Source organism: Dermacentor andersoni, chromosome 6 (assembly GCF_023375885.2).
Source record: "Dermacentor andersoni chromosome 6, qqDerAnde1_hic_scaffold, whole genome shotgun sequence".
NCBI lineage: Eukaryota > Metazoa > Arthropoda > Arachnida > Ixodida > Ixodidae > Dermacentor > Dermacentor andersoni.
The window spans coordinates 171,961,512-171,982,647 of NC_092819.1; the positions used below are offsets into that span (position 1 = coordinate 171,961,512).

At 45.7% G+C, this 21,136-nt stretch overlaps 1 protein-coding gene across 1 annotated transcript in view; it reads right to left on the reverse strand.

Moving 5' to 3' along the window:
• Positions 1-21,136, reverse strand: part of LOC126523437 (luciferin 4-monooxygenase-like) — a 245,123-nt gene that overhangs the window by 159,447 nt on the left and 64,540 nt on the right. The window contains exon 3 of the mRNA XM_050172052.2: positions 4,161-4,363. Coding sequence (XP_050028009.2) covers positions 4,161-4,363 — 203 coding nt within the window. The remainder of the gene's footprint in view (positions 1-4,160; positions 4,364-21,136) is intronic.

Below are 21,136 nucleotides of genomic sequence, written 5' to 3' on the forward strand. Positions count from 1 at the left end.
TTATTTTGCATAGGAATTATAGGGACGACGTTTCTTTTTTTCTTTTTTGAGCTGCGAACCACCACACGATATTCTGCTGCTGAGATTCTGGGATCTTCTTAGGTAAGACCCTTAAGAACATCCTGGATTCTGTATTCTGGGATTCTGGGACCTTCTTAAGGAGGCGTATAGTACCACGCAACTTCACGAGTGAGCGTTTTTGCATACTACAATGGCTGCTGTGTTGCAACAGATATCGGCGTCCACACCTTACGTTTATCGATCGCAGAAAACAGGTATTCATTCTTCAGAAAAAGTGGAAGTATTCATAATTTTTGTCGTGACACCAATACAATTCAAGTTGCCTCTTGTTCTTTTGGAAAGAAATGGTTTTTCTTTAAAAATGTTTGTTCGCTCCTCACCTAGTCGCGCTTCAATCACTGCTTGCATAAGAGCCGCCGTTGATCTCCTGACGTCGGTGACAATTCTGTGGCTCTCTTCGCGCGAAACGTCAAGATCCATTTGAACGGACCTTTTGATGTTGTCATTCCGCTTCCCACGATAGCATTCTGATTGGCATCGTGCGCAACTCTTGAATTGATGCACCTAAGTACGGGTCACTTCAGCTGTAGGGACGAGACTTTATCGCGCTGTATAGCGTGCTTTCATTCTACGCCTATATGCTATGCCACAGCAACGTTGCAACGAGAGCCACATTCGGCACTGCTGCATGCGTAATGAGGCAAACGATATGGGGCAAGATATTTCTGTTTACTAAACCATTTTTAACTGTCGAAACAGGGAAGTACACTTCATTGACGATTGCTTTCATATCTGCAATGCGCCGTAATGTTCCTATGTGTGTAGTTAGTATCATTAGCCTAATTATTAAATCAAGTGCTTTGACTTTTTCTCCAAATGACGACTAAAAGACGTTTTTCCCCCAAGAAAAACACACATAATAGGAAGACACAAAGAAGACAACATGGGCGGCACTTCCAACTGATTTAGTTTGGGTGGTGACCCAGGAATATATATACACATACATGCATGCGCCGGCTGTTCATGAGGTGATGTTATCCAGCGATCGAAGAATTTCGTTTCCGATTTGCAGAGCAAGAAAGAAGTGTCGCTAATGCAACTTGAACCTTTTCTTTTCATATAATGAGCTTCCATCAGCTCACGTGCTGTTTGAATTATGCTTCTACAAGGAATCTTAATCTGATAAAACGTTGTTTGCAAGTGCAGGCCTTGCAGTGCGCTGGCAAATGTGCCACACCATGTTTCATTAGATTCAGTTCGTGTTCCCTGGCTCGTTCATTTGTCCCGCATCCAGTCTGTCCTCTGTAAGACTTGCTGCTCTCAAGAGGAATTTTGTGCACCACTGCCGTGGCGCATTTCCCGTAAGACGCGCCATGTTTCTTGGTTTCGGCTGCCTTGTCAACTGGTCTCATCGCTAGTGTTTCTCGAGCAAAGTCGAACCAGTTTGACGGGGGCAGAAAAGGCAATGGGTACGCCATACCGGCCCGTCCCCCTCTTGAGGTTATGGGAGACCTTATGAACATAAGGAATAACTGCAGGTCTTACGGTTCTGGCACTTTCTTCCTCTCCTGTGGCGCTGGTACCGTTTACCTTCCGTAAAACGGCTTCGGTGGCTGGAGTCACCGAAACCCTCTTACAGTGACATCGGCTTGTTGGCACTAACTAGGCAAACAAGAAGTTCTGTTGCATATAACGTCTGCCTGGGCAAAATCATCCGTAGTAAGTTATTTTGAGCAACATTTTTAGGCTTTAAATAAAGTGTTCTAAGTGGAGAAAATGCGGTAGAACTCAAGTTATGATTGCCGCCGACGGTAGTGCGTTTAGTACGGAGTGAATATAGCAAAACAACGTATTGCCACCTTCGAAACGAGTGATGTGTGAACGTGTACTGCATCGGCATTACTCTTTCGCGCTTCCCTAAGAACACTCTGCGCCATCTCTAGCGCCTCCACCGCGAAGATATTGCGGGGCGTGTGAGATTGATAGCGAGCTGGTGCCTGCGGACGCTGGTCATGCGGCAACGGCACTCCCCTCTTCTTTCTGGATACGCTGCGCCCTCTAGTGGCACTACCCAAATGTCCGTGCGTGGCCTTCGAGTCTAGAAGAGTGGTGTCCCGGCACTTGTGAACGCTGAGCTTTGTTCCCTCGATTTCCGCACACAGGGTGGCAGGTACTCAGTGTAGGGAATATAATGAGAGGATGATGCGCCACATACCCAGTTTATGGCGCAGGTCGCTAAAGGATTGTAGTGAAAGACATTATTTAAAATCGCAGATACTAGTTTACTTGTGCCGCAACCTGCTAGTGCGTTGGGTTGCCGTCATTGAGGAACCCATATGGACATCGCTCAACATCAGCGAAATTTCAGGGACCTTTTGCGTTCATACACAGAGCGGCACGGTCACGGTGGCCCTTGCGTAGTCGCCCAAGTTGGCGTCAAAGACGTTCATTGAAAAGCGGCAGGCATCTACCAGCACGTGTACAGTGACCTAACTTGGCGTCAAGGAGGTTCATGGCCGACCAGTGGCGAGCAGTTTGACATACCCGGTACTCCAAGTCGGCGTCAAACAGTTTCTTCGAACAGTGGTACCTACCCAGTCCTGCATCTATATTGGCCCAGGTGAGCTTCAAAGAGGTTCGTTGAAGAGTGTCAGGTATGTACGCATTGCCATATGCTCAGTTATTGACGTTGGCCTGATGGTTGGTTTCGATACCTCTTCTCTGAGCAGAGCGACCGGATCCATTCAACCATGGAATACCAAGCGACCTAGGTAGGCGCGAAAGCATACATCGAAATTTGGCCCCTAAAAATTGCGTGAACTACCCTAAGAATGGTAACGCACTAAAGAAACACACTATGTTTTGACAACCTTGTACTCAAAATACATCAAACATGCGCCCCGTACGAAATTCAGCTGGCGCAATTACTTGGCGCGCCTTGTCCAGAGGGAAGCTCGAGAAAGCAGACAGGTTCATAGCACCAAACGCAAGGAGTTAGCATTAGCGTCAGCGTTGCGTGAACCATACTTCGCACGCATTGTACCTAAACGATGCTGGATCTTTTACGTAAGTACTGTACATTCGGTATTTAGCGTTGGACGCGAACGCATGCAAGGGGAGCCTTATGTTTGGCAACATGGCGGCGCCAGTCAAATCGGGAGCTTACCACTTCAGAGCTATCGACACGTCGGCCTGCGCTGTTCCGCACACTCATTCCACACTAATACTCGTATTTGCTTTAGATTTGGGTGATGATACTACGAAAGCGGTGTACTGGTCACAAATGGGCGTTGTTTTTGAGATATGTCCTCAATCAGCGGCTCAGTAGGCTTAACGAGACAGTTTGTTCCTGTTTGCTGTAGCCGCATCGAGATGGCGCCAAAGCTTGCCTTTCGCTCATACGCTTGACTTAGCAAGGCACATGGGGATTAGGCATTGGATTAACTCGACATTTCGTATCGATTTGGCTTGCCAATGTATTCGTGTTTTTACATGTAAAGGGCACCTTATATGTTTTCATTAGCGTTAGCGTTTTGCTCCGTTCCGCTATTCTAAAAGACTAGTTTGTGCCGCGCAGTGCAGCTTTTCTTAGCGTTAGCGTTACGTCGCGCGCTAACAATAACGCAATCTTTTTACATTATACTAAAGCTGTCTAGTAGCCCGGCTGCTGTACAGGTCTCATAGAAGGGCGCATTTCGCCATTTGCCACCGGCTAAACGCACCGGTGACCGCATTGCTTCAATGTTAATCGAATTAACGTCAAAGGTCACAAACAGATGGTTTCGGCTGGAATTTTCTTTTGTCATTGAAGAATGGCACATACCAAGTGCCACATGCCCACGTTCTCAGCGGCCCAAGTTGGCATGCGAGCATTCATTGAAAAGCGGCTTTGTACCCAATGACCTCAGCTGGTACGAGAAAGGTTCACTGAGGAGCAGCGAGGCAGCCTCACTTCCTGAGTCCTGTAACCCCGTACCCTACCGATTTGAGAATAGACTACCCAGTGATATAAATATGGGTGCGTCGTGAAAAACTACTGCACGCGAACGTAGAGAAATAGGTACATAACAGAAAATGTGTCAAGTGTCATAACAATGGCAATAACATGAAAAGTTAAGCTAATTAGCCAGCCGCTTTACCCGGTCATGTGAAGGTTCGCTACGAAGCTGTAGTGAGATATCTCAATTCCTTTTGCGTGGCCAGTTGTTCCGGAGGAGTAGAAGAGGGCAACCGTGGTTTTCTTCGTGTCTTCTACTGGAACTTCACGAAAGTCTTCCACTTTTAGCTCAGCAAACTTTGTAACCGAAATGAAGCCGTCTGCCTCGCCGGTAACAAAAAGGCCCTAGAAAAAAGAGGAAGAAATAATGCCTGGTTGCTCTTCTAAAGTATATCTGCTAAAAATTACAACCACTTAAAACCAACTGCGCACTTAAAACGAGGAAAACACATGGAAACTTGTGCGGACGTTAAGCTACATGTATTTTGGAGCTCTGCTTTGTGGCGGTGGCGTCACGTCAGTGCCACCCGGACCAGACGGATACGCTGGCGCAGTCGTTCTCTCCTGTTTATCTACTTTTGCACAACTTGCACGGCCAAACCGAGACTTTCTTTAATCTTTGAGCTCCTCTCGTCAGCCGGTTAGATAAAAGAATCATCAACATAGGCTTATGCTATTCGCTATAAGGAAGCAAACATTTACGTGGAGAGTGCTTGTGTGAACTGTCAAAAAAACAGAACATTGTGTGTCCCCACAAAGATTTCTTGCTCCGCCTACGCATGCGTCGCTGGGTACATGAGTTTGACGTCAAGAGATTGGAGTCCAATTACAAGGCAATAGCATTGTTAACGGTCTAAGTGAATGCGCTTTAGTGTTCAGTCATCGAACGAGACAATGGTGGGCAAGAAACGAAAATTAAATGCCACGTGCGCACGTCCCACAAAGGAGAAGCTGTCCGAAAAGAAGAATACAGAAGAGAAGCACTGAAAACTATAAAATGTGTAGTGTCACGCGTGAGCGACTTATATCTTATTGGCTGTAGTTGACAAGCAAAATGCAAATGAAGTGATGTTTGTTATAGTTTACTTTATTCCATATTCCATTTATTCCATACTGCAAGGCAAACAGAAGAGTTCAGTATTTATCATAAGATTCCAAAACATCATGCACATTAATGAAGGAACATCGCGTTACTCTACTGAGCTCATAAATATATACGTTTTCTAGTATGAGTTTTTCTTTTTTAAATTTACTGCAAAGCAATGTTTCTCTCTTTGAATGAATTTTGAGAGAATCTGTTACAGCATTTTTCTTGGTCATGGATATGTTCACATTTGAGTGGGCTTAGTTAGCATCAGCAATGCAAAGTTATTACAACCTCACGCACTATTCAACGGGGGCGAGGCCTTGGGGGCGAGGTTTATGGCGCTACAGCCACCCCCCTCCCCCCACCCCACAAATTTTTCCTTGCTGTCATGCACCGCCAACCAAAACAACCCCGGCGCCGGAAATCATTATGGATTTTGTCTAGAATATCTTTTTATGCCCGAAAAGACATTTAGGAGCAAGCATTGCCAACTCGGGCTGGATTTCGTGGCAACACCCATGCAGCTGGTGTCCAAGGAGCCCCATCCGAGCACAAAGTTTCAAGGGTGTTTAGATGGCGAGCGGGCTCGTTGGAGCCTTTCGCTGAGGCATCTCGCATCCATGAAGTGCATGCATTTCAATGCCGTAACTTTATGGGCATAAAGTTCTCAAAGCTTTAATTCAAAGCCTGCATTCATTGACATTTACAAAGTCGTGCTTTAGACTTTATATTCCAGAATTTTTTAGGTTTAATGTTCTTATAAAAGTTTGATACAGAATGCATTGACATTTCTAAAGTCGTACATCGGACCACGCAACAAGGCAAGCCAATCGACGCACTATCATACAAGTTGGCAAAGCACGCAGCGAGGTCCTATGAGAGGACGCGTTGTCGTGCTTCATTTGTGCGGTTTGTCACACAAAAGAATAACAACTTTTTTTCACCTGCGCCGAAGCATAGATGTCAAGAAAATAAATTCAGCATAGGTATATTCTTATTTACTTTCTCTACTTTGACTTTTATTCGCGTAGACACATTCAGCCTCTTCAGTTTTCTTGTTCTTGCTACTCGCGAGCTGCCAGAACCAGCCGATCGCCGACACCACTGGGGGGCTTGTACGATTGCAACTCCTCCGCTTGAGGACATCACCTTCACTTTGATGTTATTGCAACCTCTCCGAAAAGTCCTTTGTCTCGCCGGTGTAGGTTAGCGAGCAGTATGCGTACGGTTCTCTGTGGACCAAGCATCTCACGTTTTCTTCGGTATTCCTTCGGTAGCCACATTAGGTGCCCAAAGGAGGTATTTGATTGTGGCCAACATGCTTTGCGTTTTTTTTTTCACTTCGGTGCCCCCACCCCACAAAACAAATACATTTTTGCGGCACAGCGAATTGCCGCATGGTGAAAGTTCGATTTTGTTACTTCTTCTTTTGCAGAAAGTTATAAGCCAAGGGACTCTGATATTCCTTGTATATTATTACGATAGCAATGATATGGACACTTCAGGCGAAATCGCTGTCGTCGCGGTCCCGTTCCTTGTAAACTCCGAGAGCTGAAATTGAAAGCTTGACGGCAGCCCATCTGGCTGAAAAAATACATGTTGAATAAACGCAAAACGACTGCGTGATTTGAAGGGCTGAATGACTATTACTAGAAGCAAAAATATCGAAGTGCAAGACTAAGGTCTCTATGTTGGAAAATGATACTTTCTAGGCCCGCCGCCTACTAGAGTTACTGTGCGCTGCCGAATTTGCTCCAATACTATCAACTTGCAAGTTAGTAGTATTGAAAGCTTTAATTTAGTAGTACCATGCAATTCTCACGCTAACTTTCAAGCAAGCATGATAACAGGAAATAACTACGTCATGCACCATGCCAAATCGGAAACGCTGCGACCATCCTGAAACGGTACGTCCCGAAGTTTGCCAAGAGAGGCTGTACACAATCTTTCTTTCTATAATCCTGACAAAGCGGAACCCTTGATCCTGAGCATTGGTCTAAGCTTAAGCACAGGGCCCACACGAGATACGAAGTAGCTCGTTTGTGCTGTTGAAATGGCTGTAAGCCAAGTCGATGCCACTAGATGTGACGAAGCTCGCAATCGCGTTACTAACGTGCTTTCTATGCTCCAGAACCCTTGTTCAAACTTTGTGCTGTACCTAGAAGAACATGAGGCTATCGACCGGCTTCGAAGCAATCTAGACATTGTCATTCTTCCGGCTAACGAAAAAAAAAAAACGCTACTGTTTTGCTTGATAATGGTGACTACGACAAAAAGATGCTGGCACTGGTTAGTGTGCCAGTACCTATGCTCGCCTGACGTGTGATCGCGCAGGAAAACTGCAATAGGGCTTCCAAAAGCCTGTAGCTGATGGCTTCCATTTGGTCCCGCCCCAGCATAAATCGCTCTATTACCGACAGTTTGACACAATGGGTCAGCTCCTGCACTTTATGGCCTACCAAAGATACACAATCAAGGTGTTCCTATGTTGCCTATTGTCGACTACACTCGCACATGTCTGTACAGGCTTTCCGGTTTCTCAGACAGGATCATTTCGACACTCGTTGGAAAATGCGGCACGCATGTACTCAATTCTGGCGACTTTATTGAAAGATACGGCACGTTGTTTCTGCTCATGCTGACGTCATAGTCTCCTTTGATGTTAAGTCACTATTCACAAGCGTTCCAGTAGAACTGGATGTAAAGGTTATTACAGCTGCTATCGAAGTTCACGGGTCGCTGCCTGATAGGTACCCGACTGACGTTTCAGACCTGTCCCATCTCCTTAGGTTCTGTTTGTCGAATACACACTTCATGTTCAAGCACCATTTGTACCTACAAACGGATGCTATGACTATGCGTGCATCTATATCAATTTCTGCTACAAATCTAGTCCTTGGAGGACGTCGAACGTCGGGCGTTTACATTTTTTACCACTTCTCCAAAGGTTTTCTTGGAATATGGAGATGGTTACTTCTGCATAATTCACTACCTTCAGTGCTCGTCTTAACAGCGTTGAATAGGCGATCCAGTTTATTGTCGAGTAGCAGCATACGGTTGTCTACTCTTTCTTGATGTTATTGGCAAGCGCGGTAACTCTGGCCTTTCTTTCATCGTCTACACAAAGCCCACACATACAGGCCTGTACCTGCATATTGACTCGGAAGATCCGCTTTAACACAGAAAGTCCATTCCTGCCGGGTGTTCGGACCTTCATGGCACACCGGTGGAGGCAACAGAGCACTTTGGCCTCTGCTTCACATAGACAGCATCTCCAAACTGACCCACCAGGACGAAATTGGCAGTGCCTTTTCGTGTCCTCCTCTTCAATCTTCGTGTTCCTCTCTAGCCTTTTCATCTTTCCTGTATTCTTTTCACTTCTTATTGCTTCCTTATTTCCTGCCGGAAAGAGTTAACCGTGTGTAATATATCCAGTCTTCGGTATATACATTAGGTCATAGTGACGATGCATAGCTAGCGTCTGCAGGTTTCTCGGAACCAGTAGCGTTCGCTTGTTGGGCTCGGTGGTGGATGGCTACTACCGCCGCCGAATTTTGAAGCCATGTTATGGCAGAAGCTTTCCTGCGATTTATCCTAAGAAAAACTGATTATAGAAAAACTTATTTTCTAATTATTCCAAAGGCCCAGTTGATGCAAAAAATTTTTTTGTTTATGCTGGCACAGTCTGCCTGAATTTTCTAGCTCGTTGCAACACGCGAAACTTTCCCTTTACTTGTCAGGATTCACGGAGGCGATCTGCAGTATTTGCCAAAACTTTCACCTCTTAAGGCAGGATGGCATGTGCCTATCTCGGCGCAGTTTCGGGGGGAAGGCATAGCCGGTGATGGCGATTATGTGCTCAGGGGTTACTTATGCAATAGAAAAATTACGTCCTTCGTCTCGCTGCTTGTATGCCCCAAAATGTAACTCAATTTTATGCAACATAAAGTTCAGCTTTCTTACCAGTAACTCCCACAAGTGCGCCCTTTCAGCGTTGATTATGCGCACACTGCATATTTCTCTCCACTAGCAGCGAATTCCTGTCGCTTGACATTCAAAGTGAAAGAAAGTTAAAGAAAAATCCCGAGAAAGAGAGAAAACATGCATCCTTCTTGCTTCTAGCATCAGGAGGCAACGTGGATGGGATCTGAATATGGTGTGTGAAGGCGAGGCTGGGTTTTAGATGTAGGTGATGCCCTGAGACACAGAAAGTCCATTCCTGCTACGCTGTTCCAGCGAGCAAAAACCATTTGCAGGAGGACTGCACGCATTATATGGGGAGTATCTGAAAATTTAAGAACCTGTGGCCACCCTCCTTCCTTTCTGTCCTCGGTAAGGAAAGAAATGGTCCCTTCCAGAAAGAGAGCGCTGTACACCGTCTCCGAAGAAGTGAGCTGCTATTCCCTATGTCCCGGGCACAAGTGAGACTATCGCTCGTATCATGCACAGGTACGACGTAAAAACTGCGCGTGTGCCAACTCGCAAACTGAGAAACGTTTTTGGTAAACGTACAAGACAAATTTCCACGGGATGATTTGCTACTGGAGAATTTTCCAGGTGTAGTTTACTCCATAACGTGCGCGAGTTGCAAGTATATCGCCGAGATAGGTGGCCAAGAAACGCGTGAAACAGCATGTGTATCACGTCAAGAAACGGCACGCGGCCTCGAGTGCCGTTGCCGAACATGTGGAATCTACAGGCCCAAATATTGACTGGGCAAGTGCACGTGTCCAGGTCGAGGAAAAGAAGCTTGCGTCACGCCTGCATCTAGAATCCTTTCACATACAGACCACGGCTCACACGCTCGATGGGCATAACAGGACACCTCCCACGGTGTACACTCGCTGCTTGCGTCACATACGGAAATGTACTTAAATACGTTGTATCTCTGTTATAGGTTTTATTTTGACGAAGGCTTCCGAATGGGGAGTTCAAACGTCTATACGTTGCCAGTTGTATTGGTCGGTGCATCTTTTCGCGATTATTCATCAAACTTCAAGGGTGATAACATCGTCACCACGCGCCGCATACTGTACATGCGAGTGAAATTGTAGGAGAGAGGGGGGATAGGTGAGCTGACGATGGTTGATCAGTCTTGTGTGCGCGAGAGAGAAAAGCGGGGAGGAAGCGCGTCGCCTTAGTTGCGCGCGATACCTCGGGTATAGTGGAGGAAGTGGGGAGGGGGGGGGGCTTAGGAGTCTGTGATCTGTTAGTTAATTCGAGTTTAATGGCGCAAAAGTGACTAAGACCATGCTGCGCCAGTCACAGGACAGTGCAAAATCCAAGGTTAGGGCAGCAATAGCTGCATTACCTTAAAGTCGATGTAAATGCCCTGTTTCATCTAAAAGCTCGACCAAGTTAGTGAATGGCACTAGCGGCTCATCGCCCAATATTAAGGCAGGGTCTAAAGGCATATGCAAGTGATACAAATTGTTAAAATGTTTGCGCCTTTGTTACAGTACGTGGACATGGGATAATAATGTGGCTTACTGTAAGCAATTCATGGCATTTCTCGCAAGTTAGTGGGTTTTCTTTTCGAAATAGAAAATTGTGTGTTAGATGCGTGTGTACAATTCAAAGTCGACATAACATCACCTCATAGAACCGTTCTTCGTGACTGCATGATTTCCACTCGCCAAGCAGGGGTTTAGACTTATGTAACTTATTATTTACGTATGAGTTCGAGTCTTGTTGCCATCTTGATGCTAGGGCCTTACGAATCGCTCGGATACTGTCTTTATTAAGGAAGTGTTATGTAAGTTATGCTTTTGTGCGCTGCCATGGATGCGCTTCTATCTGCTGTTTCATTCCCTGGTATTCCAACACGTCTTGGGACAGAGCAAAGTTGTATGGTTCCTCCGTACTTCTTATTAAAGACCATGTTTAAGATATTGCCAATCAGCGGTTCAGACTCTGAGTTTAAGTTTAGAGCTGCTGGGGCACCTAATCAGTCAGTGTAAATAATAGCATTCTTCCGCTTGTCGGTAGTAAGAATTTTAACTGCCATCCGTACTCCATAAACTTCGGCGCTAAAGACTGAAGAAAAATTATTTATTGGAATGCTATTTTCCCAATTTTTCATTATGATCCCGACACCTACTTATTCTTGTGTTTTTGAGCCGTCAATGTAAAATTCTGTGTAGTTTTTATATTTTTCTTGAATACCTCGGAAATTTTTAATTATGTGTTCTTCTGGAATGTCGTTTTTCTTTAGATGCGGTAGTTTCCAGTCACATATCTGTGTAAAATTGCACCACGGGGGTAATCTTGGTCGCCTTTCAGCAACCTGCAGGACTTCATGAGGAACATCATACGTTCGACAGTGGCCATAATTGGCCGTGTCGTAAGTGGTTGAATCATGTTTGGTTCATTTGTGTAGTGTATCCGTGATTTGCACTGGGTCACCTTGTTGTAGCATATATGCTCTGGGGATGACTGAACCTTCAGTACATAGCAAAGTGTAAGTAGTGCTCTGCGCTGCTGTAAGGAACGCTCATTGCCGTTGTTACAACTTTGAGGTGGTCCCGTAGCGCTCGTCACCCGTTTTGTGACAGAGCGTTGGTAGCGAAGACTCCGAGTCAGGCGTCGGTGAAAATAACGAAAGGGACTTTATACATTATATACAGGTAATTATACAGGACAAGATCGGATCGGCACGGTGGCCGAGAGCTCACAGCAAACGCGACTGTTCCCGCACGGCGACGTCCGGCGAGACTGCAACGCGTGACACATCTCACTCCACTCGAGAGCGGCACTGGGCTCCCGGTGGGTCGGTGGATCCGGTTTCCCAGGCGGCGGCGTCGGGGCTTATAATGCCCCGAGAGACCATTGTCACTCAAACGGCCCAATACAAAGCCAGCACTCGACGGTCGTCCGAGAGGTCCAACCAGCGACCGCGCTGGCCACCCAGTTCAAAGTTGCCGCGCGCGGTGACTTCCAGGCAAAAGGAAATACGGCGCCGGGCTGTCTGGCACTTTGTTGCACGTTTGGACATGTCGCTCGCCGATGCTTCTCCTCAGGACACCGCTGCCTGACGGCTCAGCATCTTGACTTGTCAAGGGAGAATTAGGGCGCTGTGCCTTTCGGCGCAGCCCCGGGTTTGTCCAAAGGGCGTTCGCAGGATAAATTCTGCAACTTGTAGATTCGGATTCCGGGCTGGTGGTAATGGCACAACACCGTCAACGTATAAACTTTGGACAGGGGATGTTCTGTACACACGGCTCGCCAGTGGTAGGCCAAGATTATGAACTGAATCAAGTCGCTTAATGGGGGTAGGACTGCTTAGCTGCACCATAAACATTACAGTAGCCCAGAATGCTAAGTACAAGAGACCGGTACATACGTAGTACACATGTTCCGTCAGATCCACAGTTCTTGTGCGATACAACCTTGAGGATATTTAGTGCTTTATTTGCTTTAAGTTTAGCTGTGTTTATGTGAGCCAGAAAGAGCAATCTTGTGTCAAACGGTGAGCCTAAAAATTTGTAGTCTTTGTCCGGCAGCGTAGTATCATCCAATGTGAGAACTGGACTACAGTGTAACCCTTCTGGGAAAAGAGAACTGTAGCAGTTTCTTGTGTTGAAAACCGCAAACCATATTTGTGAGCCCATTGTGTAAGTTTATTTATCTCTATTTGGTAGTTGTCGTTCGCAAGTGGGTAAGAATGAGGTGCGGCAAGCCACTTACAAATCCTCGAGATATATTGAGGGCATAACAGATGATGGACCATCTTACTAACAGATTTCGTTTTGAATATGAGAGTGTCGTGCTCAGATGCACCCTTGCCGAACGCCATTTGCTTGAGTAAATGTGCGTGAAAGTATTGTGCCAAGACGTACATGGAAATGTTCTATTAGACATCAAATCGCATTGACAATTTAGCGTTCTTCCGCGCATTCCTAAGCAACCCAGGTCTCTCAAAATTCCATATCGCCACGTGGTATCATACACCTTTTCTAAATCAAAGAACACCACGAGACAGTGTTGTTTGTGTAGAAATACGTCACGTATTTCACGTTCTAGTCGGACGATATGGTCAGTGGTGGAGCAGCCTTTTTGTATCCGCACTGGTACTTGTCTATTACGCTTCTTGTTTCAGGAATGAATATGAGTCTTATGTTTATAATGCTCTCATACGATTTGGCTAGACAATTTGTCAGCGCAATGGGTCTATAGCTGCTAGGGGATGTCGCGGGTTTACCATGTTTTAGAAAAGGCACTACTACCGCATTTTACCAATCTGTAGGCATTACCCCAGACTCCCATATCTCGTTGAAATATTTAGGAAGTGTCTCTGCCAATGCTTGAGATAGGTGAGCCAGTATTGTGTAGTGCACACGGTCAAGACCCGTTGCCGTTATTTTTGGCTGGCAGAAACAGCCCTGTCAAGTTCCTGAGTTCTGAGGTCGTTATTAAAAGTTCATTTAAATCCCCAGTAGGGGGCAGTCTCTGTTTCTCCGCTGATTCTTTACATTTTAACAATGTATGTGAGTAGTTCGCTGACCTTGACATGCTGTAAAAGTGCTCGCCTAATATGTTGGCCTGGTCTTGCAGTGTTATTTGTGTGCCTGGACATGTAAGTAGGGGTACTGTGTTTGATGAGTACTCTCCATTAAATTTCCTCACCTCATACCACATTCGTTTTGATGTGACTGTACTATTGATTGAAGATATGTATTTTTGCCATGACGATTTCTCTGCCTTTCTTTGGATAAATCGCAGGAAAGCCTTTGCCATAACATGGTTTCAAAATTCGGCGGTGGTAGTAGCCATCCACCACCGAGCCCAACAAGCGAACGCTACCAGTTCCGAGAAACCTGCAGACGCTAGCTATGCACCGTCACTATGACCTAATGTATATACCGAAGACTGGATATATTACACATGGTTAACTCTTTCCGGCAGGAAATAAGGAAGCAAGAAGAAGTGAAAAGAATACAGGAAAGATGAAAAGGCTAGAGAGGAAGACGAAGATTGAAGAGGAGGACACGAAAAGGCACTGCCAATTTCGTCCAGGTGGGTCAGTTTGGAGATGCCGTCTATGTGAAGCAGAGGCCAAAGTGCTCTGTTGCCTCCACCGGTGTGCCATAAAGGTCCGAACACCCGGCATCGGCTCAAGCCCAAGGATCCCCCTTTCCCCAGACACGGCTAAGCCACGCACCACGGTTACACGCAGGATTGTCCTCATGTGCTCGGGTGCGTGGTTTCGCAACACACCAAACCTCTGTGATCTGTGAATCTGTGATTGCGCCACATGTTTATTTTCCTTGTTTGATACATTATATACAGTGATTTTTGTATGGATAAATATAATTATTGGAGACCTAAACGTATATAAATATGCTGTTCGCGAGCTTTGGCGTACACATGCGGCGAACTGTGTTTCCAGTGACACTTTTTTGCTCTTTACCAAGCAGTATCTTCGCATTTGTATATTCAGTTGTATCTTTGCATTTCTAATGTATATTTAGCACAGCTCCTGCTCTTTATATGTGATATTTCTTGCGATTATAATTTTGGTGCAATTACAATACACAACTGGTGACGGCTGCTCCTGCCTATAAATTGGAAGGAAGGACAGTGTCATTGAGATTTTTCCCTGGCCGTTGCATATGCACAAAACTGTAAAGAAGGTTCTTGAAATACAAAGTTCCATTGAAGTATTTGTCCTCAACTTGTTCATTTCATGGCCTTTACGTATTTCATATCAGCGGCATCCCTTCCTTTGCTGGATTCAAACAGATATAGTTCTACAGTTCATTTGATATTTTTTTAAATAGACAAGAAAGATGGAAGTATTGATATCAGTTATTTCTGGCGCCATTTTTTTCGGACATAGAAATATATTTTTTTATGAAAAAACACATATTATACATGTCTTGACAGTGTGTAGCGGTCGAGAATTCATCTGCAGCATTTTTCTCAACGGCAATGCAGTTATCAAGGATGTATTTGATGCCTCAACAAATTCTGCGAGGAACAGACCGAGCTGGTATGTGAGCGCCTCCCCCCCACCCGAAAGAACTTTCTGGCTTCGCCACTGGCGCTGTGGTAATAATTGTTATGCGAAGCATGTTGCAGGTAACTGACGATCCAACATTACTTGAAGTCCCGCAAGACGTTACCAGGAGGATGACTTACGCGGAAGAAATCACTGTTGCCAGGTTTGATAGTTCATGCAACTACGCCTGCGATGGAGCTTCTGTTTATTCCATATATACACCTGTCACTATGAGTATAAGCACCGACTTTTGGAATGATCTTCCAGGGCCAACAACGAGCGCATCGCTCGAATCTACTACGCAGGAGAGCGCGCATCATTTTCTCGTCGTTGATCATTTATTAGGACAATGTCTGCACTGGCATCCGTTTTTTATGCACACCGGCGAAAACACTGTCTCGTTTTTTTGCGCGATGTGTGCCATTTATTCTATCCAAATGTTTGTTAAAGCAGAAGTCTTTTTACAATATGGTTTGATTTTTGTGATTGGTCAATCTAACTACGGGTCGTGCAGTCAATGACGTGATTGACTGGAGACGGCTCCCGCTCAAGGTGACTACCAAAGAAGTAAGTAGCAGGAATATTGATGCCCCCAGTAGGATCGCCGTGGTCGCCCATACCATTGCCTTCCCGCATGCTTTTGCCTTCACAGTGTGGCAACTCTATCATCGTGAAAACAAAAACCCTAGCGTATTACGTGCGAAAAAAAAGAGATCCGATTACGAGTCACGCCGTAGTGGGGAACGACGGAATCATTTTGACCACCTGGCTATTTTTAAGGTTCCAAATATATAATTACAGCTTGGTTTTGCATCCCCCACCTCCCCGTCGAAGCTGCGACCTCGAGATAAGCAGCGCAATGCCAGAGCCACTAGCTCTTACTGATCCCAAGTCGAAACACACCATCACCGACTCGCTAGGGGCTTGTCAGAAGTGCGAGCTGGGGTCGGCTCTCCCGCTTGCCCGGCGCATACTGCAATCTAGCTGCCGATACGTATATTCAACTCCGCGTAACCTCATTTGGGCTTTCGGTTACGAGGGACTCTAGGGAAACAAACAGGCTCATCGAGCTGGAGTCTTTCGCTTGTAAAAGTCGGAATCCCCAGGAGACTGATAAGGCCAAATGACGCGCACGCTTGCCGGCGCGTGAAAGCTCGCGCGTTGCGTTTGCCGCGCCAGGCGATTAATGGCGGTTTGAACCAACAAGACGCGCGGGCGACTACTTCGCTCTACTTGGCTCACATTTTCGTCTTGGTAGACATCGTTTTGTTTATTTGTGACGCAGCCAGAGCCCCGATATTTGTCTGGAGAAGACATAGTTTTAGAATAGCGTTTTTCGCCTTACGTACAATAAACGCATGTACCCTTGCGGGACGTTTTCGTTAGCGACCATTCAAGATGTTTAGTTAAACGGACGACAACGTAAACGCAAGAAAGATTTATTCAGGGTTATGTTTCATTTTTTCAATTCATTTCATTTTCATGTTAAAAACTAATTTCGCTCGAAGAGAAAATGCAGCACCCGTGGAACCTTCCTGATCCAGTAACAGAGAATCATGGAACACGCACGCCATGAGGAGCTCCGCAAGCGCCGGCGTAGAAATCTTGACGTCGTAATTTGCGCAAGGTTCATTTCAAGTTTGTTTCTTTGATCTCTCCGAGGGTTGAGGTCATAATCACGTTGTGCGATCACGATCCCAAGGAGATTTCTGTCTTATTTTTTCAAGTATCATATTGTAGACGTAAACGCAAACACCATATTACTGCCCCTTTGTAAACATTTCTTAGTCAACAACATGGTTGAAATCGTGCCTGTGGAATTGTCCCTGAAAGCGTCTTTCGCCCACAAGTGTTGTCTGCTGCATCTCTTGTCAGGGTTGAGATCAATGCTGCTTTAGGTGCCCGTGATTTATAGCTCCGGACAAAGAAATCAGTGTGCTTGTTAATCTTTTCTGAAGCAGAAATACCGCCACCATTTGGTGCGGGCTCCGCTTATTCGTCATGGGAGATGAACTTCCGCTAACCATGTCGTTCACCTTTTCGTCGTAGAAGGTTCAACATATCTGAGCGACTTGCAAACACACAATAACAGAGACCTGTATCTAGTCAATGCCGATACTGACGGCTACAGATGATAGTTTTTCACTCTGCGTGCTTTATTTGTTGCGTGCCGTCTGCCACAAGTACCAGACGACAAGCGCCGCTTAGAACCGTTCTACTGAGCGAGCGCCACTTCTGCGTCATGATGCGCAGAATAGCCGAACTACGCTCCAGACGGATCGGTCATGTATGTCTTTCTCTATGGGTCGCTCGGCACACCTGCTTCTCTAGTCATCATAATCCAGTTGCTGCTACGCGAACGCACCTCGTCAGGCCGGCGGGCACTGGAATAGCCGAACGATCTCTGAAATTGGACACGCTGTACGCTCATAACTAACGTTTCAGGTGAGTTTAGAGAAAGCGAACGCACATTTCAACAGGTTCTGGTGATCAACGGGAGTGTGAACGTACTCATCATGAGAATTCATGCTTAAGCGTGAGTCATGGGTGCCGCCATGTTGGACAAGGAGCGTGCGTGCACATTAGATATCTGTGATGGCGCCTCGCTTCGACTAGTACGATCTGCTCTGCTTCATCTAGGCATACGTGAGGCGCGCAAGCTTTCGCGCACCAGCACGCGCACGTGTAGTTTGGCCTTTCCGGTGATCTTTAATTCCTCGCCCTGTACAGAGCAAGTGCAGCTGAGTTGCTACTTGCGTGTTTCCGTACTTGTGTGCGCATCACCAGGAGGAGTGTTTGATAATTCGAGGTGAGCTGTACGAGCGGATGAAAGACACTAACACTGCTCTGTCCATTCGCGATGTCTCAGGAATTCTTGGTTTCACCACAAAGCAAGCACACTAACAGAAACGGCTGGAGACACCTCTTGCGTTGTGCTACATGGTAGTGACGAGAGTATTGCAAGATAGAAGTTTGCCACTAGGAAGTGCAGTCTTAAACTTCCCTTTGAGAAACTTCGAAGCGGAGATGTATAAATAGCCTACATATGAGACAAGCAGGTTAGTTTGTTTTTCTATGTAACTCACCGGTGCTTTCTTTATGTACTTCTAATTGAGTAAGCAAACATTCTACGGTTTTCTTTCTCATAACCTGCAGAAGCACGCCATTATATACATTTGTTCCCTGTCCCAACGAGTCCACCAATGTTGAAGGGCTTGTATTCTTTCTTGTAATAACAGTAGATCACTTGGAGTACATATTTCGTAACAACAAACAGAGCCTAATGCAAACACAATGATTGAATCAAGTCTAAAAATCATTACCATAAATTAAAAACTATACAGACCACATACACTTCCATAAGGCACGTGACATCAGAGTCCACATGCCACAAACGTTCCAGAAAAGTGACGAAAAACCAGTACAAATTGCCACCTCCCTAAAAGACAGGCACTAATCCATTTATTTCCATTGTCACGTAGTAGGGATGGCGCAAAATGAAGCATTGCCAAACCTGTGAGTCACAAATTTAGCTCTCTATTGGGAGAACTTGTGTGCAGCAAAGCAAATTACATTGCAGTACAATGATAGCGGCGAACGCTGTCGGCGATCGTTGAAAATCTGAGGGGCGGATCAAGGACGTTGGCTTTTGCACATGACTCATCGAAAGTTCAAGGCCAATCGCTGGTGCCCGCGTGCCTTCCAGAAAATAGTGTGCAATTCCTGTCGCGCATACAATTTGATTATCGAAGCTTCGGCGCGAACATACAATAATAATAGAATCAACGATAACATTCGAGTAAGTTCGAAATCGTGCAAGTGGGTCTTGCGCTCACGATAAGTTTGTTTCCGAGTGAAATACCGTCCAGGAGCAATAAAACCAATGCCGGTGTCCATGCTCCTCCCTTAAAATTCATTGTCCCGATGATACGAACACACTAAAGATGGAATCAACGATAACGTTTCAGTAAGTTCGAAATCGTGCAAGTGGGTCTTGCTCTCATGATAAGTTTGTTTCCGCGTGAAGTGCCGCCCGGAAAAATAGAATAAAGGAATGCATGTGTCCATGCTAACCCCTTAAAATTCCTCGTCCCGATGCTACAAACACACTAAAGGGGAAATGAACGATAACATTTGACTAAGCTCGAAATCGTGCAAGCGGGTCTTGCGCTCACGGTAAGTTTCTTTCCGAGTGAAGTGCCGCCCAGGAGAAACGGATAAAAGAGCGCACGTGTCCATCCTCCCCCATAAAAGTCATCGTCCCGGTGCTACAAACACACTAAAGATAGAATGAACGATAACATTCGGGTAATTTCGAAATCGTGCAAGCGGGTCATGCGGCGCACGAGTTCATGCTCCCACTTAAAATTTATTGTCCTGATGCTACAAATAGACTAAAGATAGAATGAACGATAACATTCGAGCACGTTCGAAATCGTGCAAGGTAGTCTTGCGCTCACGATAAGTTTGTTTGCGATGAAATGCCGCCTAGCTAAAAAAAAAATAAATGAGTGCAAGTGTCCATTCTCCCCATTAAAATCATCGTCCGGATGCTACATGCACACTAAAGATAGAATCAACGACATCATTCGGGTAGGTCCGCAATAGTGCAAGCGGGATTTGCGCTTACGATAAGTTTGTTTCCTAGTGAAATGCCCCCTTGGAGAAAAGAATAAAGGAGCGCCGGTGTCCATGCTCCCCCTTAAACATTCATCGTCTCGATCCTACGAACACAGTAAAGATGAAATCAACGATAACATTCAAGTAAGTACGATATCATGCAAGCGGGGCTTGCGCTCACTATAAGTTTGTTGCCGAATGAAATGCCGCCCATAAGAAAAGTATAAAGGAACGCACGTGTTTATGCTCCGCCTTAAAATTCATCGTCCTGATGCTACAGACTAAAGATATAATGAACGATAACATTCGTGTAAGTTCGAAATCGTGCAAGCGGGTCTTGCGCTCACGATAAGTTTGTTTCCGAGTGAAGTGCCGCCCCGGAGAAAAGAGTAAAGGAGCGCACGCGTCCATGCTACCCCTTTAAAAATCATCGTCCCGATGCTACGAACACACTAAAAATGGAATCAACAATAACAATCGAGTAAGTACAAAATCGTGCAAGCGGGGCTTGCGCTCACGATAAGTTTGTTTCCGAGTGAAATGCCACCCAGGAGAAAAGAATAAAGGAGCGCACGTGTTCATGCTCCCCCTTAAAATTCATCGTCCTTATGCTACAAATAGACTAAAGAAAGAATCAACGATAACGTTCGAGTAAGTTCGAAATCGTGCAAACGGGTCTTGTGCTCACGATAAGTTGCCGCCCAGGTAAAAAGAATTAAGGAGTGCAAGTGTCCATGCTCCCTCTTACAACTAATCTTCCCGACGCTACAAACACGAGAGCGTAAAACGAAATTTCACGTAGTAGAGATAAATAACCAAAAGAGAAAGTTTGAGGGTTCATTAGTGCTGTTAGGCTTAAGGTCTAGCGAATGGCGCCACTGTGATTGTGAGATACCGTCTGGCACGACCTCAGTCTAGTGCACCAGTACGTCGGTTTATCTTTTGGCGTCCAAAATAGCGTCGGAAATTTTGGCACTAAGACTTCGTCGGCGTGTTGGGGTCCAAACACAAACAGGGTCACCGGGCTGGTAATAGCTGCATTGTCGTCAAAGGTTATGTGCCGGCTGTCGCTCCTTTGCTGGTTCTTGATGCGGAGGCGGACGAGCTGTCGGGCTTCTTTGGGGCGCTCTAGATAGGTGGCGATGCTGAAATTATATTAGTCAGTGGCGTGTGGCAGCATGGCGTCGACATTCGTCGCCGGGTTCCTTCAGCGAATGAGCTTGAACGGTGTGATCTAGTGCTCCAACACCAAATCGGTTTTCCGGAATAACCGGTTAACCGGTTATTCGATTCTTCGGTTATTCGAATTTTAAAACTGGTTAACTGCAGTTATCGGTTATTCGGTTCGTTATTCCGGTAACAGTAACCGCATATTCGGATAGCCGGATATTCGGATATCCTGATATTTGTT